At 40.1% G+C, this 24,971-nt stretch overlaps 1 protein-coding gene across 1 annotated transcript in view; it reads right to left on the bottom strand.

The window, feature by feature from the left end:
* TTN (titin) overlaps positions 1-24,971 on the bottom strand; it is a 321,905-nt gene that overhangs the window by 24,750 nt on the left and 272,184 nt on the right. Inside the window, exons 290-300 of the mRNA XM_075069826.1 lie at positions 7,756-24,861; positions 7,124-7,420; positions 6,426-7,013; positions 6,035-6,337; positions 5,614-5,910; positions 4,547-4,834; positions 4,151-4,450; positions 3,747-4,049; positions 3,314-3,619; positions 1,445-3,211; positions 1,034-1,330 (exon numbers count right to left, since the gene is read on the bottom strand). Of these exons, the coding sequence (XP_074925927.1) occupies positions 1,034-1,330; positions 1,445-3,211; positions 3,314-3,619; positions 3,747-4,049; positions 4,151-4,450; positions 4,547-4,834; positions 5,614-5,910; positions 6,035-6,337; positions 6,426-7,013; positions 7,124-7,420; positions 7,756-24,861 (21,852 nt within the window). The remainder of the gene's footprint in view (positions 1-1,033; positions 1,331-1,444; positions 3,212-3,313; positions 3,620-3,746; positions 4,050-4,150; positions 4,451-4,546; positions 4,835-5,613; positions 5,911-6,034; positions 6,338-6,425; positions 7,014-7,123; positions 7,421-7,755; positions 24,862-24,971) is intronic.

Raw genomic sequence — 24,971 nt, 5'->3', positions numbered from 1 at the left:
GTATATATATGCAAACAAGCTAGAGATAACAAGGTTAATTCAATCAGGGAGGATGAGGCCCTGTTCTAGCAGTTGAGGTGTGAAAACCAAAGGAGGAGAAACTGGTTTTGTAGTTGGCAAGCCATTCACAGTCTTTGTTTAATCCTATCCACAGTGACACAGCCAAACCTCTCAGGTTGCTCAAGCTCACCTTGTGATGTGATCTAAATCCTAAGACTCAAGCCCCAGCCCAGGGGTCAGCAACCTTTCAGAAGTGGTGTGCCGAGTCTTCATTTATTCACTCTAATTTAAAGTTTCGCATGCCAGTAATACATTTTAACATTTTTAGAAGGTCTCTTTCTACAAGTCTATAATATATAACCAAACTATTATATGTAAAGTAAATAAGGTTTTTAAAATGTTTAAGAAGTTTCATTTAAAATTAAATTAAAATGCAGAGCCCCCCAGACTGCCAGGACCCGGGCAATGAGAGTGCCACTGAAAATCAGTTCATGTGCCGCCTTTGGCACGCATGCCATAGGTTGTCTACCCCGGCCCCAGCCTATTCCCATTTTCAAATGTGTCAAAATGTTTTGAAGTAATGGCTAAAACAACACAATGTCTCTACAACAGACTACTGCCAAAGTTGCAACACAGAAAAGTAGCGAAACCATAACTAAATGTTAATACAGTAGCAAAGACAGAGCAGGACCCCACTGCGAATTCCAAGATGCATTCAGTAGCAGATGAAGGCAAAAAACTCCTCATGATATGCTGAATTAAAAACTCCCTGTGTGGCCCCAAATGTAGCAACTGGTAAAATCCTATGGATCCCTGCTGGATGCTGGTCTTGCATCTAACTCTGCATGGAGTGGGAAGGAGAGGTGCGAAAGCCTGCTGCTCCTGGAAGGAGTGGTATACACTCCCTCTCCAGTCAGCAGCTCATATACCCAATATAAGCTAAAAGGTGCCAGACAGGAGCTTAGCTGGATTTAGAATTTACCATATAAAAATTCAAGTGTAACATACTAAAATATTAATAAATAATGCTTACCACATTCATCTCTGGTCATGATATAGCCTGAAGATTGTGATGGTGGGCTGACTGTTCCGACAGCATTTCTTGCAATCACTCTGAACTCATATCGTTCACCTGGGCTAAGTCCTGTAACTGTATATTGGCATTCACTGATATCAATAAAATTGCATCTGAGCCAGCGGTCATCACTTCCTTGCCGTTTCTCAATGCTGTAGGCCACAATCTTACTGCCTCCATCATGCAGTGGTGCAGTCCATTTAAGGGTGACAGTTTCCCTGGTGATATCAATATAATCAGGAATGCCAGGTGGATCTGAAAGAAAATAATTGCATACAGGATTATTATTATTATTATTATTAATCTGCATGATGGCTAACACTATATTACAATATATACATTTTCTTAGTGAAATGCTTGTTTACTCACCTACTGGAGACACAGCCAAGGTAAATTTGCTTGGCTCGCTAACTGGGCTTACACCAGCAGAATTTTCAGCATATGCACGGTATTGGTAATCCAGGCCCTCAATCAATCCAGTAATTCTGTATTCTTTACCAGATATTGGTGAAACATTAACTTTCTGCCACAAGATGCTGTTTCTTTCTTTCTTTTCAACATGGTATCCAGTAATTTCTGAACCTCCATCATAAACTGGAGCATCCCAAGATATTGTCATTCCATCAGCCGTTACATTGTACACAATAGGTTTGCCAGGTGGGCCTGGTGGTCTGAACTGGTGTTTTGCTACAACATCTGCTGAGACAAGTGGTGGGCTTACGCCATATCTGTTTTCTGCACGAACTCTAAACTGATATTCGGTGTCTTTAACTAGGTTAGGAACTTTGAAAGTTGTCCTAGCAACACTAGAACACACCATTTTCCAATTGGTTTGTGAAGTTTCTCTCTTCTCAATGCTGTAGCAAGTGATTTCTCCTCCTCCGTTGTCTTCAGGAGCATCCCATGACATCACAACACTATCTGCTTTGATTTCATCTAGTCTTATGGGTCCTTTTGGTTTTGATGGAGGACCAAGAGTTATGACTGTGATTGTAAATGACTTTCTGCAAACTGAATTATCAAGAATTAAGGTGTATTTGCCACCATTCTCTTTTTTCACATTCTTGATGCTTAAACTTATTTTGTTTTCAGTTTTCTTGAAGCGAACTTGTTCACTTTCTTTAAGAGGAATGCTGTCCTTGAGCCAGCTCATAGTTGGTCTGGGTTTACCTTTATATGGCAATTCGATGTGCATATTATGGCCAATTCTTACAGTAATTTGTCCTCCAGAGATATCAGAAAGGTCAGCTTCAGGTGTTATTACAAAGTCTTTTACTGTAATGGGTCCAACAGTAACAGCGTCACTCAATCCTTTTTCGTTTTTAGCAGATACTCTGAATTCCATGACAGAAAGCTCCTTAAGTTTTTCAACTTCAAATTCACACGTCTTACTTATGCCTGCATGTGACCATTCTTTTTCTTCAATCATTTTCTTTTCAATAACATAGTCTGATATAATGCTACCACCATCGAAGTCAGGTTTGCTCCACTGTAAGGTAACAGAAGTCTTTGTAGAATCTTTCATGGCCAGATCCTTTACAGGTCCAGGTACTTCTGCAGGTTTCACTGGTTCTGAAGTCTCACAAGGTTCTCCCAATCCATGTTCATTTTCTGCAAGAACTCGGAAGAAGAATGCAGTCTTCTCTGACAGGTTAGTTACCTTAAACGTTGTATGAGAACACTTTGTTGTAACAGTAGACCAAGCTCTTTTGGTGGCATCTCTTTTTTCAATGACATAATTTGTTATTTCAGAACCACCATTAATGAGTGGTGGCTCCCATATAAGTGTAACAGTGCCACGAGAAACATGTTTAAGCTGCAGTTTCTGGCAGGCTGATGGTGTATCAAGTACTTTAACATTCACAAATGAAGATTTTGGTTCACCAACTCCATTCTCGATTGTGAGAACGTATTTTCCTGTGTCATTCCGAGTAACTTGAGGAATAGTAAGTAATGTGGATGATTCTGTGTTCTGAATGTTGTATCTTTCATCAATTCCAAGATTCTTTTCGCCCTTTCTCCATGTGACAGTTGGAGGAGGTCTCCCTTTGAATGGAATCATTATCTGTACATCTTCACCTGCTTTAGCTACAATGGAGGTTCTGAGAGCAACATCCAGGTCAATCTCTGGCTCCTCTGCAGAAATAAATAATAATAATAATATGAATAATTTGGGAAACAAAATATAAAATTATTTGAAATACCAAAACGCTAAAAAAGATAATTTAAGGTACATACCAAGTATATCTTTAGCTTGTACATATTCTGTCATTTCAATAGGCTCTCCTTGACCAGCACAATTTATAGCAGATACACGGAAATAATAATTGACTGCAGGTTGAAGATGGGACACAACATACTCAGTTGTTCTCACTTCTCCTCTAGCACTCACTACAGACCATTCTTCTTGTTCTCCTTCTCTCTTTTCCACTGCATAGCTGGTAATTGCACTTCCTCCATCATAGGCAGGCTTAGTCCAGCCAAGAGTGACAGATGTCTTAGTAGTATCCACAACCTTTAGCTTAACTGGTGGCCCTGGTTTGTCTGTAAAAGACATTAAAATTCAATCATAAAATTTGTCCTCACTTATTCCCAGACACTTCCATGAAAGTCTGCCCATTATAACTTGGCCCTTAAACAGTGAGATGTGTGTGTTTAAATTATTTCTTACCAATAGGATCTGCAGCTTTGTAGAAGTCAGAAGCTTCAGAGAATGGACCTTGTCCAGCTGCATTGACAGCACAAACTCGGAAATGATATTCACTATTTTCAGTGAGTCCTGTTACTTTCTGTCTGGTGTCACGGATAGTTTCTTTAACAACCTTGAACCAACTTAGACTCTTCTTGTCACGTTTCTCAAGGTAATATCCACTTATTTCACTACCTCCATCTACAGTTGGCCTGATCCAGACAACTGTCATTGAATGCTTGGTTATCATAGTGACCTCTGGTACACTAGGTGGTCCAGGTGTAACTGGAATAAAAAAGAAAGAAAAAAATGACAGCAGTTTAATACCACTTAAAACTAAAACATTCAGTACTATTCAGTTGTATTAGTTAATATACGTTTCTCACCAAATGCATTTTTAGCTGTAACTGGTTCAGATTCCAGTGGATCACCAACTCCAAACTTATTCACACCTCGGACACGGAACACATACTCATTTCCTTTGATGAGTTTTGTGATAGTGATGACACATTCCTCTAGTTTTTCAGAAATTAAAGACCATACTACCCGACTTGTCTCACGCTTTTCAACAATGTAGTGTGTTACAGTTGCACCACCATCATCTACTGGAGGTTCCCACATTATGGTAATCTTTTCAGCAGTGACTGTCTTGAACTGTATAGGCCCACCTGGAGGTCCTGGCTTGTCTGTTGAGGACAGGAGAAATGAGACATATATATGTGTGTTATGGAACTACATTTTAGTTTAATACAATAATACTATTATTCTAATTCAATACATACCAAGTATTTGCACTCTAATGTGAGCTGATGCTGAACCCATGGCATTCTTTAATTTTAATTCATAGTTTCCACTGTTAAAACGAGTTGCATCTTTGATGAGTATAGATGCAAAGTCTGTTGTGTTTTCAATAGACACTTGTGCACTGGTTTGTATCTCTTTGCCATTTTTGAACCATTCAATTGTAGGTATAGGTTTTCCTGAGATGCCAAGTTTCAACTTAACTGCAGTACCTGCTTTGTATTTCACCACATCTCTGTATTCTGGTTGTACATCAATTTCAGGTGCACCTTAAAAGAGGAACAAAAAAAAATGGTACAAAGATTTCAAACCACTCAGAGGATTCAAAACCATACCAATATTTTTATTAAGCAATAATAATAGTGCTAATTAATATACGGCATTGCATAATATACACGATGCAATATTTGGCAGTGCCTAGATACTATGGTCATAGGTGTTTTAAATATGCAGATAGGAAAAAAAAAAGATAAGTCTTAGCTATATGTCACATTTCAGTCCAAAAGTTCTCAAACTCTTTGCAAATTAAATAATACATTAATTACATCACTATTAAAAAGCATCCACATCTCTGGGGAAGGACTGCATATAGGAGGACAAATGGTGCAGTGCACACTGCACAACATTTTGGGAAAAGGACATTTTTAGCCAAGGACACTGGGGCAAACCTCTGCTCCTACGAAAAGTGTCACAAGAGCTTTAATGTCCACACACAGCAAAAACAATCTCAATTTCTCAGGTCTTGTCCAAGTGGCCCAAACACAGTCAACTGTATGGAACTCAAGTTATCTACACTGGGAAGATGAAGGGAAGCTTTATTGGGAAGCATTGGGAAGCTCAATCAGCTCTGTTCAGATTGAATCTTTGTCCAGAGAGGCTATATAGTGCAAACCCAGTGCTTACAACATTATGCTAGCCCTCCAGTTTTTAAACTCAGCTTCTTAGAATTGTTTTCTAAAGACTAGGATTCAAGCACTGGTTATATGAAACAATTCTGACTTTAAGCCCTGAAGAATCACAAAATATTATGTAATTGTAAAACTCTTACCATATGTATCAACACATGTGATAGGACCTAAAACATCTGATGGATTGCTAATGGAACCAACAGCATTCTTAGAACAGACACGGAATTCATACTGAGAATTTTGCGTTAATCCAGATACAGTAAACTGAGTCTCAATGACATTGGTGAAACTGCCCTTTGTCCATCTGCCGTTTGGAAGATCACGTTTCTCGACAATATAACCAGTGATCTTGCTACCACCATCATAGGATGGTTTTGTCCAAGAAAGACTGACAGACGTCTTGGAAATATCTGTGACATGAACATTTCTTGGGGGTTCTACAGTAAGAAAAAACAATAGCATTTACAATTAATAGCAGTACTAGCATTATCGGTTGGCTTACTGTATAGGAAAGAACATTACAGTGAAAACTGTGATTTTTTTTCCCTACAAAGTACACACCACAAGCATCAATTGCAAGAACTGGATCAGAAGGATGGCTTGCTTTTCCAATGCCAGCTGCATTTTCTGCATAAACCCTGAATTCATAGATAAGTCCAGCGCTGATGGTGGTGACTTTGAAGTGCGTTGTCCGAATAAGGGTCTTGTTAGCCTTTTGCCATAAAATACTGTTCCTATCTTTCATTTCCAAATGGTATCCAATGACTGCACTGCCTCCATTAGTGACTGGTTCATGCCATCCAACAGTGATGCTCTCTTGGGTGACATTAGTGACCCATGGTGTGGAAGGTTGTCCGGGTGTTGCTAGAGACATTAAAAGAAGCAGTTAATATATCATTAAAAAAAAAATTAAAGCAACAACAAAATGTTATGTGAGAAACTGATGACTTACTGTATGGGAGCTTAACAGTTACACATTGTGAATCAATGTGGTCACTGATTCCAAAGCGGTTTTCAGCTTTGATACGGAATTGGTATTCTTCTCCTGTTGTTAGCTTCATGACTTTAATAATGCTTCTAGCAACTGTTGCAGACACCTCAGACCAAGCAGCAGTACTTGTTTCTCTTTTCAGTACAATATAGTTGGTAACTTGACTTCCACCATCATTATGCGGTGGCTGCCATTTGAGAGTTACGCTGTCTTCAGTGATATCACTGACAACAACAGGACCAACTGGAGGACCTGGCCTGTCTAGCACTACAATGTTAATGAATGATTTAGTGGTTCCACTGGAGTTGGCAGCAGTGATGTCATATCTACCAGCATCACCAGCCATACTTTCTTTAAGGTTAATGATGACACTTTCTGCTGTGGTTTCGGTATTAAACCTCATGGTTGCTTTCAATGGAACACCATCTCTGGATAATGTCATCTTTGGCAATGGTTTTCCAGAAATTGGAATTTCAACCTTTAGGTTCGATCCTGCTCTAATGTACACAGTGTTATGTGGGAAGCCCTTCATATCAATCTCAGGAGATTCTGAAAAACAAAATGTTTCCAAAACATTAAAAATGTGCATTTTTAAAATTGGATATTTTTTTTAATGTATGCAAACATTTCATCATGTGTTTCAGTGTCAGCAGACATACCCAGTTGTTCTCTCACTGTAATAGGGAGCAGGAGTTCTTTAGGATCACTTAGACCAGCTTGATTTTCTGCACACACTCTGAAGAAATAGTCAACATTCTCTTTGAGACCATGGACAACATGATGAGTTGTCTTTACAACTGCACATTTAACCCATTTTTGCTGTCCTTTCTCAAGAGCTTCAATGAGGTAGCTCACAATTCTGCTTCCACCATCATATTCTGGTTTCAACCACGACAGAGAAATGCTGTCTTTCGTGACGCCAGTTACTCCAAGCTTTTCTGGTGGGCTTGGTTTTTCTAAGATAAAAAAGATTCAGCATGACAGGATAATCAATACAATGTACATTTTCTTCTTACTTTGGCAAGAATGTCATTTGAATTAAGAAAAGTATATATTTTAATTGGCATCTATATGAATAGATTTTTTATACCTAGATAATTACAATATTTAAAGTATAAATTCTTAATGGTTTTCTCTTATATTGTAAAACCTTTATGCACATCTTTGGTGCTGTATAAAAATTAACAACTTCTAAGTAATAATAATTATTACAACTAATAATTATTTTATGTTAAATATTTTAAGCATATATATAATTTATGCTCTAAGTATTTTTATTGTTGAAACAAACCTGTTATTTTAACTCCTTCTTTGGTCTCAGTGGGTTCTCCAACACCAAATTCATTTTCTCCAGAGACTCTAAAGTAGTAAACAGCACCTTCTTGAAGGCTGGTAACTTTGTAGGAAAGGCGATGGCAATTGTTGGTTATAGTGACCCAAGCCTTCTTGCTAGCCTCTCGTTTTTCAATGTAATAGTTCTTCACAGGAGCACCGCCATCATTCTCAGGAACATCCCAGGATAACACTGCAGATTCTTTTGTTACATCTTTTACAGCAATATTAGATGGAGGTCCAGGGGAATCAAGAACTTTGACCACTAAGGTCAAGGTAGCTGTGCTCAGGACATTTTGTAATGTTAATGCATATTTTCCAGAATCATTTCTTGTTGCTTTCTCAATGGTAAGTGAGGTACAATAATCTGAAGAGTCAATAGATGCTCGTGTACGGAGATCTGTCTCTGGTTTATTCCACATTACATTTGGGACTGGTTTTCCCCTGAAAGGTACGGTCATTGTAAAGGAGTCACCAGCCTTTACAATTAAAGTCTTTCGCATTTCACTATCAATGTCAAAGGCAGGTTCTTCTTCTCTTTCCTTTGCTACCTGAGGTTCTGAGACATCACTTGGATCACTAGCACCAACTTTGTTGATAGATCTTACTCTGAAGACATATTCAGACCCTGATGTTAGACCAATTACACTGTACTCTGTGCCTCTTAAATTTTGAATAGCTATTGACCAGTCAGTTTCATCAGTTTTCTTGTATTCAACTGTGTATCCAGTAACTGGGGTACCTCCATCAAATAATGGCTTTGTCCATCCAATTGTTATATTTGATCTTGTTGAGTCCAGAATCTTAGGTTTAGATGGAGGAGATGGTATGAAAACTGGATCTTCTGCCCGAATCAATGGTGAAGTGTCACTTGGAAGACTGAGACCAGCAGCATTTTCTGCATAAACCCGATATTCATATTCACATCCTTCTCGAAGACCTAATGACTTAACTCTTAGATCATAAACTGGTTTTTTGTTTACACGGATCCATCGTAGGCTATTTTTCTCATGTCTTTCAATTATGTATCCAGAGATCTCATTTCCTCCATCACTGTCGGGCCTTGCCCAGCACAGGGTCATGGAATCCTTTGTCACACTGGTTATCTCTAAAGATTTAGGTGGATTTGGAACTGTAAATGGATCTAGGGCCTTGACTGCATAACTCTCCAAAGCTTCACCAACACCATATTTGTTAACTCCCATCACTCTGAAGATGTATTCATTTCCCCTAAGTAGTTTTGTCACTTTACAGGATGTTGTTCTAAGCTCTCCTTCACAAAGTGTCCATGCAATTCTACTGGTCTCACGTTTTTCTACAATATAGTAATCAATATCTGCACCTCCATTTTCTTGGGGTGGTCCCCATGACAGGTGACACTTTTCAGCATTAAGGCCAGTTATTTCTAATGGGCCTGCAGGTGGGCCGGGTCTATCAAGTACTTTGCAGTTAATAGCCAAAGATCTTGTTCCTGCAACATTCTGCAGTGTTAATACATACTGACCCGAATCCCGTCGAATGCAGTCCTTAACAGTTATCGCAGTAGTGTGATCTGTTGAGACTATTTCAACTCTTGCTTTTTCCTCAATCTCTTTGCCATCCTTTGTCCATGAAATCACAGGTGAAGGTCGTCCTGCAATATCAGCATTGATTTTAAGGACCTCACCAGCTTTAACAACAACAATGTCCCTAAATTTGACATCCATCATGATTCTTGGAGCATCAACATCATCTTTTACAGTCACAGGTCCAGTTGATTCAGATGGCGCACTAAAGAGTCCAGCAGCATTCTTTGCAATAACGTGGAATTCATATCGCTGATCTTCTGTAAGTCCAGCCACATCAAAGAAAGTTTCTTGTATGTTAGTGAAATTGCACTTTAGCCAACGGCCATCCGGTAGCTCTCTGCACTCAATAATATATCCTGTAATCTTAGCTCCACCATCATATTCTGGTTTGGACCATGACAATGAGACACATGTTCTTGTAATATTAGTAACTTCTGGCTGACCAGGAGGATCACATGGGTCTCTTGCAGCAGCTGGTTCACATGATTTACTGCATTTGCCTATTCCTGCAATATTTTCAGCATACACACGATATTCATACATTAGACCTTCTTCAAGGCCAGTGACCTTCATTTGTGTATCATTTATGAGGCTTTTGTTTACTTTTGTCCAAAGAATGCTGCTTCTTTCTTTCCTTTCAAGATGATATCCAATTACTTTGCTACCTCCATCATTGACTGGTTCCTGCCAACTTACAGTCATGAAAGTTTTAGTTGCATGTACTACTTGAGGAGTTCCAGGTGGACCAGGAGGCTTAAATGGATACTCTGCAACAACAGAGGGAGACTCAATATAGGTGCTCCTACCATAGCGGTTTTCTGCATACACACGGAACTGATATTCAGATCCTGTGGTTAGACGCGCTACTTTAATCGATATTCTTGCAACTGCTGCAGACACTACATCCCATATTGTTGTGGTAGTTTCTCGCTTCTCCACAATGTAATTGCTAATATGGCAGCCACCATCATACACTGGAGGTTTCCAAGATAAAGTTACATTATCTGCGCTAACACTGTCAATATGTACATCACATGGAGGTCCTGGTCTGTCAAGAACAATTACAGTGATAGAAAATGTTGTAGATCCAGCACTGTTGGAAATACATAATTCATAATTTCCAACATCTTCCTTTGAAGCTTCCTTGATGGTCAGCAATGTTGAAGTCTTTGATGTTTGAACATTTACCCTAGTTGTCTCTTTTAAGGTCTGTCCATCTTTCCTCCAGCTAGCTGTTGGTGGAGGTCTGCCTCTGATCGGCACATCAATCTTAAGATCATCTCCAGCTTTAACACTGAAAGTGTTGAAAAGAAGTTCAGCAGAAGGCTGGATTTCAATATCTTTTGCAACTACTGGAACTCCAAGTTGTCTTGGATCACTCTTCCCTTTTTCATTAATAGCAATCACTCTGAAAGTGTATTCCTCTCCCTTACTTAAGCCTGTTATTGTCGCTTCTAGTGTCTTAACTTGGGTACAAGTGCTCCATTTTTCACTTCCTTTAGTTTGCATTTCCACTATATAACCGGTAATTTTACTGCCACCATCACTCTCTGGTTTCTCCCATGTAATTGTAGCAGTGTTGCGAGTCACATCAACAAGAGTTACTTTTCCAGGTGGATACGGTGGTTCAGAAACCTTAACTGGTTCAGCTGTTTCTGCTGGCAAACCAACCCCATATTCATTTGCTGCCAAGACACGGAAGTAGTAAATGCATCCTTCCTGTAGCTGATCAATTTTGAAGGTATTTTTAGTGCAGTTATTTGTAACAGTGGCATATGCCTTTCTAGTAGATTCTCGCTTTTCAATGATGTAGTTCGTAATTTTAGCTCCACCATCAATAAGTGGTGGTTCCCAGGCTAATGCTACTGAATCTCTCTTAACTTCTCTGATTGTCAAGTTAACCGGTGCACTGGGGGAATCAAGCACTCTGACATTAACAAAAGCTGATTTTTTGCCACTATTATTTTCTAATGTCAGGTTGTATCTACCACTGTCAAATCTATTTACATTATCAATGACGAGCATTGTATATGAACTGGTAACCTCAATCTGAGCTCGGTCACTAATGGTGCCTTCTGCTTTTTCCCATTTGACTTCAGGTTCTGGTCTTCCTTTGATGGTAACAAACAGACGTAACGTGCCACTCGCACGTACAGTGACTACTTTTCTGAGATCTGCATCTAGTTCAATTTCAGGAGGTTCTATTTTGTCAGCTGCAATGACTGTACCAGGTATAGTTGCAGGTTCCCCGACTCCTTCAGAGTTAATGGCACAGATGCGGAAATTGTATTCATTGTTTTCTTTAAGTTTTGTTACAGTGAACTGTTTCCCTTGTAGTCCTGTTGGTGGTGTGCAAGTAATCCATTCATCAGCAGTAGCTTCTTTTACTTCCACAACATATCCCTTAATGGGCGCGCCACCATCATATATAGGCTTGTTCCATGCAAGGGACACTGATGATCTGGAAGTGTCTGTCACCTTTGGATTACTGGGTGGGCCTGGTGGATACAGTGCATCACATGCATGATAGAAAATGGATGGCTCGCTAGACTCACCTACACCAGCTGCATTTTCAGCAGAAACTCTGAATTCATAGAAATGCCCATCTGTAAGTCCAGTTACTCTGAACCGCAAGTCTGTTAGCCTTTTCTTATGGCACTTGGTCCATCGAATACCATCTTTGTCGCGCTTTTCAAGTATGTAACCTTCAATTTCAGCTCCACCATTGTCTACTGGACGACCCCACGTTACAATCATAGAATCTTTTGTGATTGCTGAAACTTCTGGCACTGAAGGAGGACCTGGAGGTTTGTATGGATTACAAGCCACAACAGGCTCAGATTCCAGTGGTTCTCCGATTCCAAATTTGTTCACAGCCATTACACGGAAAATATATTCATTGCCTGGAAGGAGTTTGGTTACTTTGTGGTTAAGAGCTTGCACATCAGATGCCACTAGTGTCCAGGAAAGTCTGCTTGTCTCTCTCTTCTCAATGATGTAATGTGAGATACTAGAACCACCATCATGTAAAGGCGGGGCCCATGCCAAGTAACATTTTTCTGCAGTGACACCGGTAATCTTCAAAGGACCCTCTGGAGGTCCTGGCCTGTCAAGCACTTTTACTGTGATTGGTATAGATTTTGTACCCCCTACATTGCTGAGTTTAAGTGAGTAGTGACCTCCATCAATTCTTACGCAGTCTTTGACAGTCAGAGTTGTTCTCTGAAGTGTAGATTTAATTTCCATTCTTGCAGTTGTTTCTTCAAGCTCTTTTCCATCTTTTGACCATGTAATGTCAGGAATAGGTTTACCATGGATGTCAGCCTCAAGAACAAAGGTTTCTCCAGCATGAACAACAATGACATCTTTGTATTTTGGATCCAGTGAAGCTCTTGGTGCTTCAATTTCATCTCTAGCAGTAATTGGCCCTGTGCTTTCAGATGGTTCACTCAAGCTACCAGCTGCATTTCTTGCAATTACTCTAAATTCATATATTTGGTTTTCAGCAAGACCAGTTACTGTAAATTCTGTTTCTAGTACATTTGTAAAGCTGGCTTTCATCCAACGACCTTCAGGTAGTTCTTTCTTTTCTACAATGTATCCAGTTATTTTGCTACCACCATCGTACTCAGGTTTTTTCCAGTTTATTGTAACATAATTTCTTGTAATAACAATGGGATCTGGGCGGCCAGGTGGATCACATGGATCACGGGCAACATACAGTTCAGATACTTTGCTAACTTTACCAGTCCCAACAATGTTTTCAGCAGAAACTCTGAACTCATATTCAAGACCTTCTTCAAGGCCATCTGTTTTATATTTGGTGTCTGGAATGAGGGCCTTGTTCAACTTTGTCCAAAGAATGCTGTTTTTATCTTTACGCTCAAGATGGTAGCCAAGAACCTTGCTTCCTCCATCATTAACTGGTTCATTCCACTGTACAATCATATGATCCTTGGAAGCTGATGTAACAAATGGCGTTCCTGGTGCCCCGGGTTCCTTATATGGGTATTGTACAACAACTGCTTTAGAATCCAGTGGAGGGCTCTTTCCATATCTGTTTTCAGCACAAATTCTAAACTGATATTCAGAATTTGTTTTAAGATTTGCCACTTTGATTGCTGTTCTTGCAACTGTTGCTGATACCATCTGCCACGTGGTGGTGGTTGTGTCACGTTTCTCTACTATGTAGTTGGTTATCTGGCAGCCTCCAGTATAATCTGGTGTGTCCCATGATAAGACAACAAAGTTTGCGCTAACTTCATCAAAGCGGACAGGTCCTCGTGGAGGGCCTGGCTTTTCAAGTACAATTATGCTCAGGTGCTCTGTAGCTATGCCTGCTGTGTTTGATGCTGTTACTGTATATTTGCCAAAGTCATCCTTATTGCTTTCTTTAATATGTAAGATAGTGGATGTTGGTGTGTCATGAACATTTAACCTGGTTGTCTGTTTAAGTGGCTGCTCATCTTTTGTCCAAGTAATCTTAGGGGTGGGTCGGCCAATAAATGGTACTTCTATCTTAAGATCTTCTCCAGCCTGGACACTGTAAGTATTAAACATCAGCTTGAAACTTGGCTCAATTGTCAAATCTTTAGCTACCACAGGAATTGCAAGTGCTCTGGGATCACTTTTGCCTTTTTCATTGTAGGCTATCACACGGAACTGATATTCTTGATTTGAACTCAAACCGGATACAACTGCCCAGCACACTTTGGTCTCAGTGACAACACTCCATTTTTCTATTCCTTTAGGCTGCATTTCAACTATGTACCCCAAAATTCTGCTACCTCCATCATGTTCAGGTTTCTCCCATGTAAGTGATGCACTTGTGTGAGTCACATCAGTGAGACTGACTTTCCCAGGAGGCAAAGGTGGCTCTGAGGCTTTCACAGCATCTATAGTTTCAGCTGGAATACCAATTCCAAATTCATTTTCAGCCATAACTCTGAAATAATAAGTTGCTCCTTCTGTAAGGTTTTCAACTTTAAAGCTTGTTTTGCCACATTTAGCACTCACATTTGCATATGCCTTTCTGGTTGACTCACGTTTGTCAATCACATAATTCTTTACTTTTGCTCCACCATCATTAGCAGGTAGTTCCCAGGATAGTACTGCATAATTTTTCTTAACATCTTTTACTACTAAATTTTGTGGTGGTCCTGGTGTGTCAAGGACTTTTACTGTAACAAATGCAGACTTAGAGCCACTGCTGTTCTCTAACTTAAGAATGTACTTGCCAGTATCATTTCTATCACAGTTATCGATGGATAGTTGTGTGTAGTTTATGCCTTTTTCAATTTGAACCTTATCTGTAAATTCACCTTCTTCCCGAGACCATGTGATTTCAGGTGTTGGTCGTCCTCTGAATGGTATGTGAATCCTAGCAGATCCACCTGCTCTAACCAATATTCCTTTCCTTAGTTCTGAATCAATATCAAGTTCAGGAGCTTCAAGCTTGTCTTCTGGTTTAACAGTTCCAGGAACAGATGCAGCCTCTCCTACACCAATTTTATTGAGGGCACACACTCGTACTTTATATTCCTGATGTTCAATAAGTTTTCTAATCTCAAATCGAGTGACACACAGCCCAGTCTGTGGAGTAGCTACTGTCCATTCTTCTTCCTCTGCTTTACAGAGCTCCACAATATATCCTTGGATTTCACTACCACCATCATAAATAGGTTTACCCCAAGCAAGTGTAATTGAATTTTTGGTGGTATCTACAACATGAGCATTAGTGGGTGGACCAGGTTTAAATACAGGGTCACAAGCTTTAAAATAAGGAGAAGCTTGGCTCGGTTCACCAATTCCAGCAGCATTTTCAGCAGATACTCTGAATTCATACTCATGGTCTTCTGTTAGTCCAGTGACTCTTAATCGCAAATCTGTAATTCTGCGTTTATTACATTTTGTCCATCTGATACCAGCTCTGTCTCTCTTTTCTACAATGTAACCAATAATTTCACTGCCTCCATCACTATCTGGCCTGCTCCAGCAGACAGTCATGGAATCCTTTGTGATGTTGGTAATTTCCAGTGCCTTTGGTGGACCAGGAACCACAAATGGATTTTTCATAAGTACTGGAACAGACTCCAGAGGCTCACCAACACCATATTTGTTAACTGCCATTATACGGAAAATATACTCATTACCTTCCAAAAGTTTTGTTACTTTCAGCATTGTGGCTACAACATCTGAAGCAACAACAGTCCAAGCAAGGCGGCTAGTTTCTCTCTTCTCAACAATGTAGTGAGAAATGTCACTACCACCGTCATACAGTGGTGGATTCCATGACAATGAACATTTTTCAGAAGTAATTCCAGTAACTTGAACTGGGCCTTCTGGTGGACCTGGTCTGTCCAATACTTTTACATTTACAGGTACTGATTTTGTTCCTGCAATGTTAGAGGCTTGTAAAATGTACTGTCCACCATCAACTCTAATGGCATCTTTTACAATAACTAATGCCTTGAAATCAGTGTTCTTTATCTCACATCTAGCAGTTTCTTCAAGTTCCTTATCTCCTTTGAACCACTTAATGGTAGGTAGTGGCTTTCCATGGACATCAGCCTCAAGTTTGAACATTTCTCCAGCACTTACAACAATTGTATCTTTGTATTTTGGATCCATTGAGATTCTTGGAAGCTCAACTTCATCCTTTGCTGTTATTGGTCCTGTACTATCAGAGGGTTTGCTTATTGCACCTGCAGCATTCTTTGCTATGACTCTAAATTCATATCTTTCGTCTTCAGTAAGCCCTGTTACAGTGAACTGAGTTTCAATGACATTGGTGAAGCTAGCTTTCATCCAGCGGCCATCAGGTAAGTCACGTTTTTCTACAATATAACCAGTAATCTTGCTACCTCCATCATATTCTGGTTTGGTCCACTGTAGAGCAATAGAGCTTCTTTTCACAATTATGGCTTCTGGGCATCCTGGAGGATCACAGGGGTCTCGGGCTACATAGGACTCTGAAACTTTGCTTGCTTTTCCTACACCAACAATATTTTCTGCAGAAACCCTAAATTCGTATTCAATGCTTTCTTCAAGGTTAGTTGTTTTATAATGCGTGTCTTGAATAATGGTCTTGTTTATTTTTGTCCATAAAATGCTGTTTCTTTCCTTTCTCTCAAGATGGTAACCCAAAACTTTACTTCCACCATCATTAATTGGTTCATGCCACTGTACAACCATAGAGTCTTTTGTTACTGTTGTTACAAATGGTGTGCCAGGAGGACCTGGTTCTTTATAGGGGTACTGAGCTACAACTGGTTCAGATTCCAAGGCAAAGCTCTGTCCATATCTGTTTTCAGCAAATATTCTAAACTGATATTCTGAGCCAGTTTTCAGTTTAGTCACCTTTAGGGTAGTTCTTGCAACAGCAGCTGAAACAGTTTCCCATACAGTGGTTGTTGTATCTCTCTTATGAACAATGTAGTTGGTAATTTGGCAGCCACCTGTATACAGTGGAGGATTCCATGATACTGTAATGCTTTCAGCACTAATATCGTCAAACTTTACAGGCCCTCTTGGAGGATCAGGCTTGTCTAGTGTTATAATTTCAACACATGCAGACTTTTGTCCAATAACATTAGCAACTGTGATTCCATACATGCCACTGTCCTCTTTGTGTGTTTCTTTAATGTTCAGTACAGTGAGATTAGGCAAATCATTAACATTAACTCTTGTTGTCTGCTTTAACGGTTGGCCATCTTTTGTCCAAGTAACAGTTGGCTTAGGTCGACCAGAAATTGGTATTTCTACTTGTAGATCTTGACCCACCTGGATACTGTAACTGTGGAATGCAGGTCTTACATCTGGTTCAATAACAAGGTCTTTGGCGACCACTGGAACTGCAAGAGATCGTGGATCGCTCTTGCCCTTTTCATTTACAGCTATTACTCTAAATAGATATTCTTCTCCTTGAGTTAAGTTAGTAATCAGTGCTTCAAGTGCTTTTACACTTGCACATTCTGACCATTTGTCACTGCCCTTAACTTGCATCTCAACAATATATTGTAAGATTTTGCTACCACCATCATGTTCCGGCTTTGACCAGTTTAGCAATACACTGTTTCTTGTGACATCATCCACTGTTATTTTCCCTGGAGGTTGAGGAACTTCAGAAACCTTAATTGGGTCAATGGTTTCTGCAGGAAGGCCAATTCCAAATTCATTCTCAGCAGTGACTCTGAAGTAGTAATTGCTGCCCTCCTGAAGTTGGTCCACTTTCCATGAGGTCTTGTGGCAATTTGTTGCAACAGCTGCATAGGCCTTTCTTGTTGCTTCACGCTTTTCAACAATATAATTTTTAATTTTAGCTCCACCATCCAGTAAAGGAGGTTCCCATGAAAGTGAAACGGAGTCTTTGGTGATCTCCTTAATTTTTAGGTTAACAGGTGGACTTGGGGTGTCCAGAACCCGTACACTGACAAAGGCAGACTTTATTCCACTACTGTTTTCTAAAGTAAGAGTGTATTTTCCAGTATCAAATCGGTTAACATTGTCAAGAACAAGGGAAGTGAAGCTGCTAGTAATGTCAATAATAGCTGCCTCTCTGATCTCACCATCCATTTTACCCCATTTTACTTCAGGGGTTGGACGCCCTCTAATAGGAACAAATAATCTCAAGGAACCACCTGCCCTTACATTTACAATTTTCCTTAAGTCTAGGTCAAGATCAAGGTCTGGAGCTTCCAATTTTTCTTCAACAATAACAGTACCAGGAACATCAGCATGCTCTCCAACTCCAGCTTTATTAACAGCACAGATACGGAATTTATATTCATGTTTTTCTAATAAATTTTCTACTTCCATATTTGTTTTCTTGATTCCAGTTGGTGGGGTACAAATTGTCCAGTCACCAACACTTACATCACATTTTTCAACAATGTATCCCTGGATTTCACTGCCACCATCATAGATTGGTTTGCCCCATGAAAGGAAAACTGAAGATCTTGTCACATCTATTGCTTTGGGATTATTAGGTGGACCTGGCTTGTAAATAGGATCACAAGCCTTATAGTAAGTGGAAGGTAGGCTTGGTTCACTAAGACCAGCAGCATTTTCAGCTGAGACTCTGTACTCATAGTCATGATTTTCTATAAGTCCAGTCACCCTGTATCTCAGTTCACTAACCAAACGTTTGTTGCATCTTGTCCAGCGAATGCCTTCTTTATCTCGTTTTTCAAGAACATAGCCCAGAATTTCACTACCGCCATCTGAGGCTGGTCTTTCCCATACAACAACCATTGAATCTTTGGTAATGGCTGAGACTTCTGGGGCATTTGGTGGAAGAGGCACAACAAATGGGTTCTTTGCAATTACTGGTTCAGATTCAAGAGGTTCACCAACACCATATTTGTTTACAGCCATGATACGGAAGACATATTCATTTCCTTCCAAAAGTTTTGTAACTTTGCAACTAAGGGTTTGCACATTGGAGTCCACTACAGTCCAAACTAAGCGGCTAGTTTCTCTTCTTTCTACAATGTAGTGTGAAATATTACAGCCACCATCCTGTAGTGGGGGTTTCCAAGCCAACACACATTTTTCAGCAGTAACGCCTGTTATATCAACAGGCCCTTCAGGTGGCCCAGGTCTATCAAGAACTTTGACATGAACAGAAGCGGTTTTTTCACCTGCAACATTCTTTGCCAGCAGTACATAATGACCACTGTCAACACGAATGGCTTCTTTTACACTGAGGCTTGTTGCAAAATCTGTGCTTTTTATTTCCAAACGAGCTGTGTTTGCTAATTCGTGATCACCTTTTAGCCAGTGAATGGAAGGTAATGGTTTGCCATAAACATCAGCATCAATCTTGAATGACTCACCAGCATTTACTATAATTGTTTCTTTATATTTTGGATCCATACTTATACGAGGTGGCTCTACTTCATCTTTGACTGTGATTGCCCCTGAGCTTTCAGATGGTTCACTGAAAACACCTGCAGCATTTCTTGCTATGACACGGAACTCATACCTCTGATTTTCCACTAGGCCAGTTACTGCAAACTGAGTCTCAATGACATTTGTAAAGCTTGCTTTCATCCAGCGTCCATCTGGTAACTCCTTCTTTTCAACAACATAGCCTGTGATTTTGCTTCCACCGTCGTATTCTGGTTTCTTCCACTGAAGGGTTACTGAGTTCCTTGTGACAATTATAGGTTCTGGACGACCTGGAGGATCACATGGGTCACGTGCTGTATAACATTCAGATACTTTACTTGCCTTTCCAATACCCACTATATTTTCTGCATAAACTCTGAACTCATATTCAAGTCCCTCTTCAAGGCCAGTTGTCTTAAATTTAGTATCAGGAATAGATGTTTTGTTTAGTTTAACCCAGAGGATGCTATTTCTTTCTTTGCGTTCCAAATGGTACCCAATGATCTTGCTACCTCCATCATTAACTGGTTCATGCCACTGTACCACCATGCTATCTTTTGAGCGAGCTGATACAAAAGGTGTTCCAGGTGGACCAGGAACTTTGAATGGATACTGGGCTACAACAGACTCTGATGTGAGATATGTACTCTTTCCATATCTGTTCTCAGCTGCAATTCTGAACTGATATTCACTTCCAGTCTTTAATCTGCATGCTTTTATTGTTGTTCTGGCAACAGTAGCTGACACAATGTGCCAGACAGTAGTAGAAGTGTCCCGTTTTTCGACAATATAATTGTTGATAGAGCTGCCACCATCATATTTTGGTGGTTCCCAGGAAATGGTGATACTATCTGCTGTTACTTCATCTATCTTTACTGGTCCAGTTGGAGGCCCTGGTTTATCAAGGACAACAATATTAAGAGTTTCAGTAGCTTCACCTGCAGAATTTGTAAGTTTGACTATATATGGTCCAACATCATCTTTGCAGGCTTCTTTTATTGTTAGCAATGTGCTGTTTTCTGAACTTTCTGCATTTACTCTAGTAGTCTGTTTCAGTGGCACATTGTCTTTATGCCATAATACAGCTGGTTTGGGTCGACCAACAAATGGGATGTCAACCTTTAAGTCCTCTCCTGCTAGGACACTGAAAGTGGTGAACAACAATTTGAAAGCTGGAGGAATGACAAGATCTTTTGCAACAATAGGTATGCCCAGTTGTCGAGGATCGCTGATACCTTTTTCATTCTGAGCTGAAACACGGAAGGAATATTCCTCCCCTTGTATCAGTCCAGTTATAGTGGCTTCAGTAACTTTTACTGTAGCACAAGTTGCCCATTTTTCACTGCCTTTGCTTTGCATTTCTACAATATAACCCAGAATTCTGCTACCTCCATCATGTTCAGGTTTTTCCCATGACAAGGATACACTATTTCTTGTCACATCCAACACAGTTATCTTTCCTGGGGGCAATGGTCTTTCTGACACTTTCACCGATTCTGGAGTTTCAGCTGGAAGGCCTATTCCATACTCATTTTCAGCTAGAACTCTGAAATAATAGTTGCAACCTTCCTGCAGGTTGTCTACTTTCCAGCTGGTCTTGTGGCAATTGGCAATAACAGTTGAATAAGCTTTTCTTGTTGACTCACGCTTTTCAACAATATAATTTTTTATTTTTGAACCTCCATCTATGAGAGGAGGCTCCCATGTGAGTGTAACAGAGGATTTTGTGACTTCTTTTATTTTCAAATCTTGTGGTGCTCCGGGTGTATCAAGAACCCTGACATTTACAAATGCTGATTTACTGCCTGAACTATTTTCTATTGTCAGTATATACTTGCCACTGTCAAATCTATTTACATTTCCAACAGTAAGTAGAGTATAAGAGCTTGTTGATTCAATAGTAGCTTTATCTAAAGACTCTCCATGTTCTCTTGTCCATTTCACTTCAGGTGCTGGTCTTCCTTTGATTGGGACAAAGAGTCTTAAAGTACAGCAGGCTCTGATATTGACAACTTTACGTAGTTCTGCATCCAGTTCAATCTCTGGAGGTAGCATTCTTTCTTCAGCCTTTGGTGATCCAGGAACAAGGGCAGGTTCTCCAATGCCTTCAGAGTTCATGGCATATATTCGGATCTTATACTCTTGGTTTTCTTTGAGATCTGTGATGGTAAAGGAAGTAGCCTTCAGTCCTGCTGATGGCGTTACAATTTTCCATTCATCTTCTTCAGGTAGTGCTATCTCAACCATATAACCTGTGATTTCTGAGCCACCATCATAAATTGGTTTATTCCAAGCTATTGTAATTGAGGACTTGCTAGTGTCCAAGACACGAGGATTACCTGGTGGACCAGGCTTAAACACAGTATCACAGGCTTTATAGAATTGACTGGCTGGACTTGGTTCACTAATTCCAGCAGCGTTTTCAGCCATTATTCTGTATTCATACTCATGACTTTCTGTTAGTCCAGATACTTTATAACGTAAGTCCGTAACAACCCGTTTGTTACATTTCACCCAGCGTAGTCCAGCTCTGTCACGGCGTTCTACAATGTAATTGGTTATTGGGCTTCCACCATCAGAATCAGGACGTCCCCAACAGACAATCATAGAATCTTTTGTAATTGCTGTAACTTCCGGTGTTTTGGGTGGATCAGGTGGCACATATGGATTTACTGCAAGAATAGGCTCTGATTCCAGGACCTCGCCAACCCCATATTTGTTAACAGCCATAACACGGAACACATATTCATTGCCTTTTAATAGGTTAGTGACCTTCTGTTTAGTTACTGGAACTTCTGAGGCCACGTTTGTCCATGCTAGTCTGCTAGTTTCTCGTTTTTCAACTATATAGTGGTCAATCTTTGCTCCTCCATCATCCAGAGGTGGTAACCACGACAGTACGCATTTTTCACTTGTAACCTCTGACACAGCCAAAGGCCCTTCAGGTGGACCAGGTCTATCAAGAACTTTAACATTGAAGACATGCTTTGCAAAGCCACCAGGATTAGAAGCAGTAAGCGTATATGCACCGCCATCTCTTCTTGCAGAATCTTTGTTGATCACAACAGTAGAGAAATCTGCCTTTTTTATTTCTAATTTTCCTGTGTCTTCTAGCTCTTTTTCATCTTTTGTCCATGTCAGGGTTGGTGGAGGTCGACCTGCAACATCTGCCTCAAGTCTGAAAACTTCACCTCCTTTCACTACTAAAATGTCCTTGTATTTGGCATCTACCATTATCCTTGGTGCTTCAATGTCATCTCTGCATGTTACTGCATCTGATGGCTCAGATGGCTGGCTAACTGCCCCAGCAGCATTTCTGGCAATTACACGGAATTCATAGGCAGCATCTTCCGTCAGACCACTTACAGTGAAATCTGTCTCTAGTATATTGCTAAAGTTAGCCTTTAGCCAACGACCATTAGGAAGGTCTCTCTTTTCAACAGTGTAACCAGTTATCTTAAAACCTCCATTATATTCTGGTTTAGTCCACTTTAGTGTTACTGCATGTCTTGTAATGTTGAGAGGTATTGGTTTACCAGGAGGATCTATAGGGTCCAGAGCAAACACTGGATCAGACGGTTTGCTTGGTTTACTTTTGCCAGCCATATTTTCTGCTATAACACGGAATTCATATGCAATGCCATCAGTAAGTCCACTTGATTTAAAGAGATTGCCTACCACCAATGCTTTACTTACAGTCTGCCAAAGAATGCTATTTCGTTCTTTTCTTTCAACATGATATCCCAAAATTGGACTTCCACCATCAGTAACAGGCTCATTCCAGCTAATGGTCATTGACTCTTTTGTGACTGCAATCACCTGAGGAGTACCTGGAGGCCCAGGAACCTTAAATGGATAGTTGGCAATTACAGGTTCTGAAGAAATGGCTGGACCTGTTCCATATCTGTTTTGAGCTTTAACACGGAACTGATACTCAACTCCAGTAGTAAGATGAGTAGCTTTAAACATGGTACGTATAACAGTGGTTGCTAACTCAGTCCATGTGGTACTGTCAGTCTGACGCATTTCTACAACATAATTACTTATTGGTACCCCTCCATCATTCTGAGGAGGTTCCCATGAGAAAATTACAAAGTCAGATGAAACTTCATCAAATTTGATGGGTCCCATAGGAGGGCCAGGAATATCATGAACCAGAACAGTAATCACATCACTAACTTCTCCGACAATATTTTTAGCTGACAGGGGATATCGGCCACTATCATCTCTTGTGCATTCGTTGATGGTTAGTATGGTCGCGGTTGCAGTGTTTTCAAAGTTTACCCTGTGTGTCTGTTTAAGCAGCTGGTCTTCTTTTTTCCATGTCACAGTTGGTCTTGGATGACCAAGCACAGGGATCTCAATTTTGATGTTGTCACCAGCTCTGGCAATGACCGATTTCTGGTAGATTTCACGGAGGTCAAATTCAGGAAGCATCATCTGCTCTTTAACAACCACTGGTCTGCTCTCTCTTGGATCACTTCTTCCAGCACTATTAACTGCCATAACCTGGAAAGTATATTCCTCATTTTCAGTTAGATTCTTCACTACGCAGTCTAAAGTTTTCACAGTTGTGATGTGTGTCCATTGAGTGGAACCTTTTTTCTGTGCCTCAATTATATAACCAGTGATCTTGCTGCCACCATCATGTTCTGGCTTTGGCCAAGCAAGGCTAACTGTGCTCTTTGTTATATCCATAATATTGAGGCTCTCAGGTGGTGATGGTGCTTCAGAGGCTCTTACAGGTTCTGTAGTTTCACCTGGTTCACCAATACCGAACTCATTTTCAGCCAGCACTCTGAAGTAATATTCACATCCTTCAACCAAATTAGGAATCCTAAGGGAACATTTCTGGCAGTTGGTGGTGATTGTTGAATATGCCTTTCGTGTTGCTTCACGTTTTTCAACAATATAATTGGTTATACGTGAGCCACCATCTAATAGAGGCATATCCCAGTGCAGGATGATGCTGTCTTTAGTTATTTCCCTAGGCTTAAGATTTATTGGTGGTCCTGGTGTATCCAAGACTTTTACATTTACGAAGCCAGTTTTCTTACCAGCAGCATTTTCAAGGGTCATTATATATTTTCCAGCATCGTATCTATTACACTCTGTTATAATTAGAAGAGTAAAAGAGTCTGTATTTTCAATGTTGGCACGTGTTTTAAGTGGGATATCATCTTTCGTCCATGTAACTTCAGGAGTTGGGCGACCTTTAATTGGCACAAATATCCGAATACTCAGCCCAGCTCTAACAACAAGTGTTCTTCTCAGCTCAGCATCTAATTCAAAATCAGGAATCATTTCCCGATCTTTGATTTCAACACTTGGAATCTGTGCTGGTTCACCAGCACCCATGGCATTGATAGCAATGATTCTAAAATTGTATTTGGCTCCTGGCTGGAGATTAGCAACAACAAATTCAGTGATTCTTAAAGCAGTTCCTGTTGTGTCTTTTACCCATTCTTCTTCCCCTTCCTTTTGATGCTCTACTATGTAGCCAATAATGTCAAGTCCACCATCATAATGAGGCTTGCCCCATGTTAAAGAAGCACTGGTCTTTGTAGTATCAATCACTCGTGGGTTTGAAGGTGGACCTGGTGGATCTGCAGTAGTGAAAAAAAGACAAAATTCCCACATTATATTAGGCCTGAGTTTTTATAGGCAACCAAAATATTAATGTTGTATGGTGAACTCTGCAGTAAAGACATGATAC

The sequence above is a fragment of the Chelonoidis abingdonii genome, chromosome 10 (assembly GCF_003597395.2).
Source record: "Chelonoidis abingdonii isolate Lonesome George chromosome 10, CheloAbing_2.0, whole genome shotgun sequence".
Taxonomy (NCBI): domain Eukaryota; kingdom Metazoa; phylum Chordata; order Testudines; family Testudinidae; genus Chelonoidis; species Chelonoidis abingdonii.
This window is presented reverse-complemented; position numbering and strand designations above follow the sequence as displayed.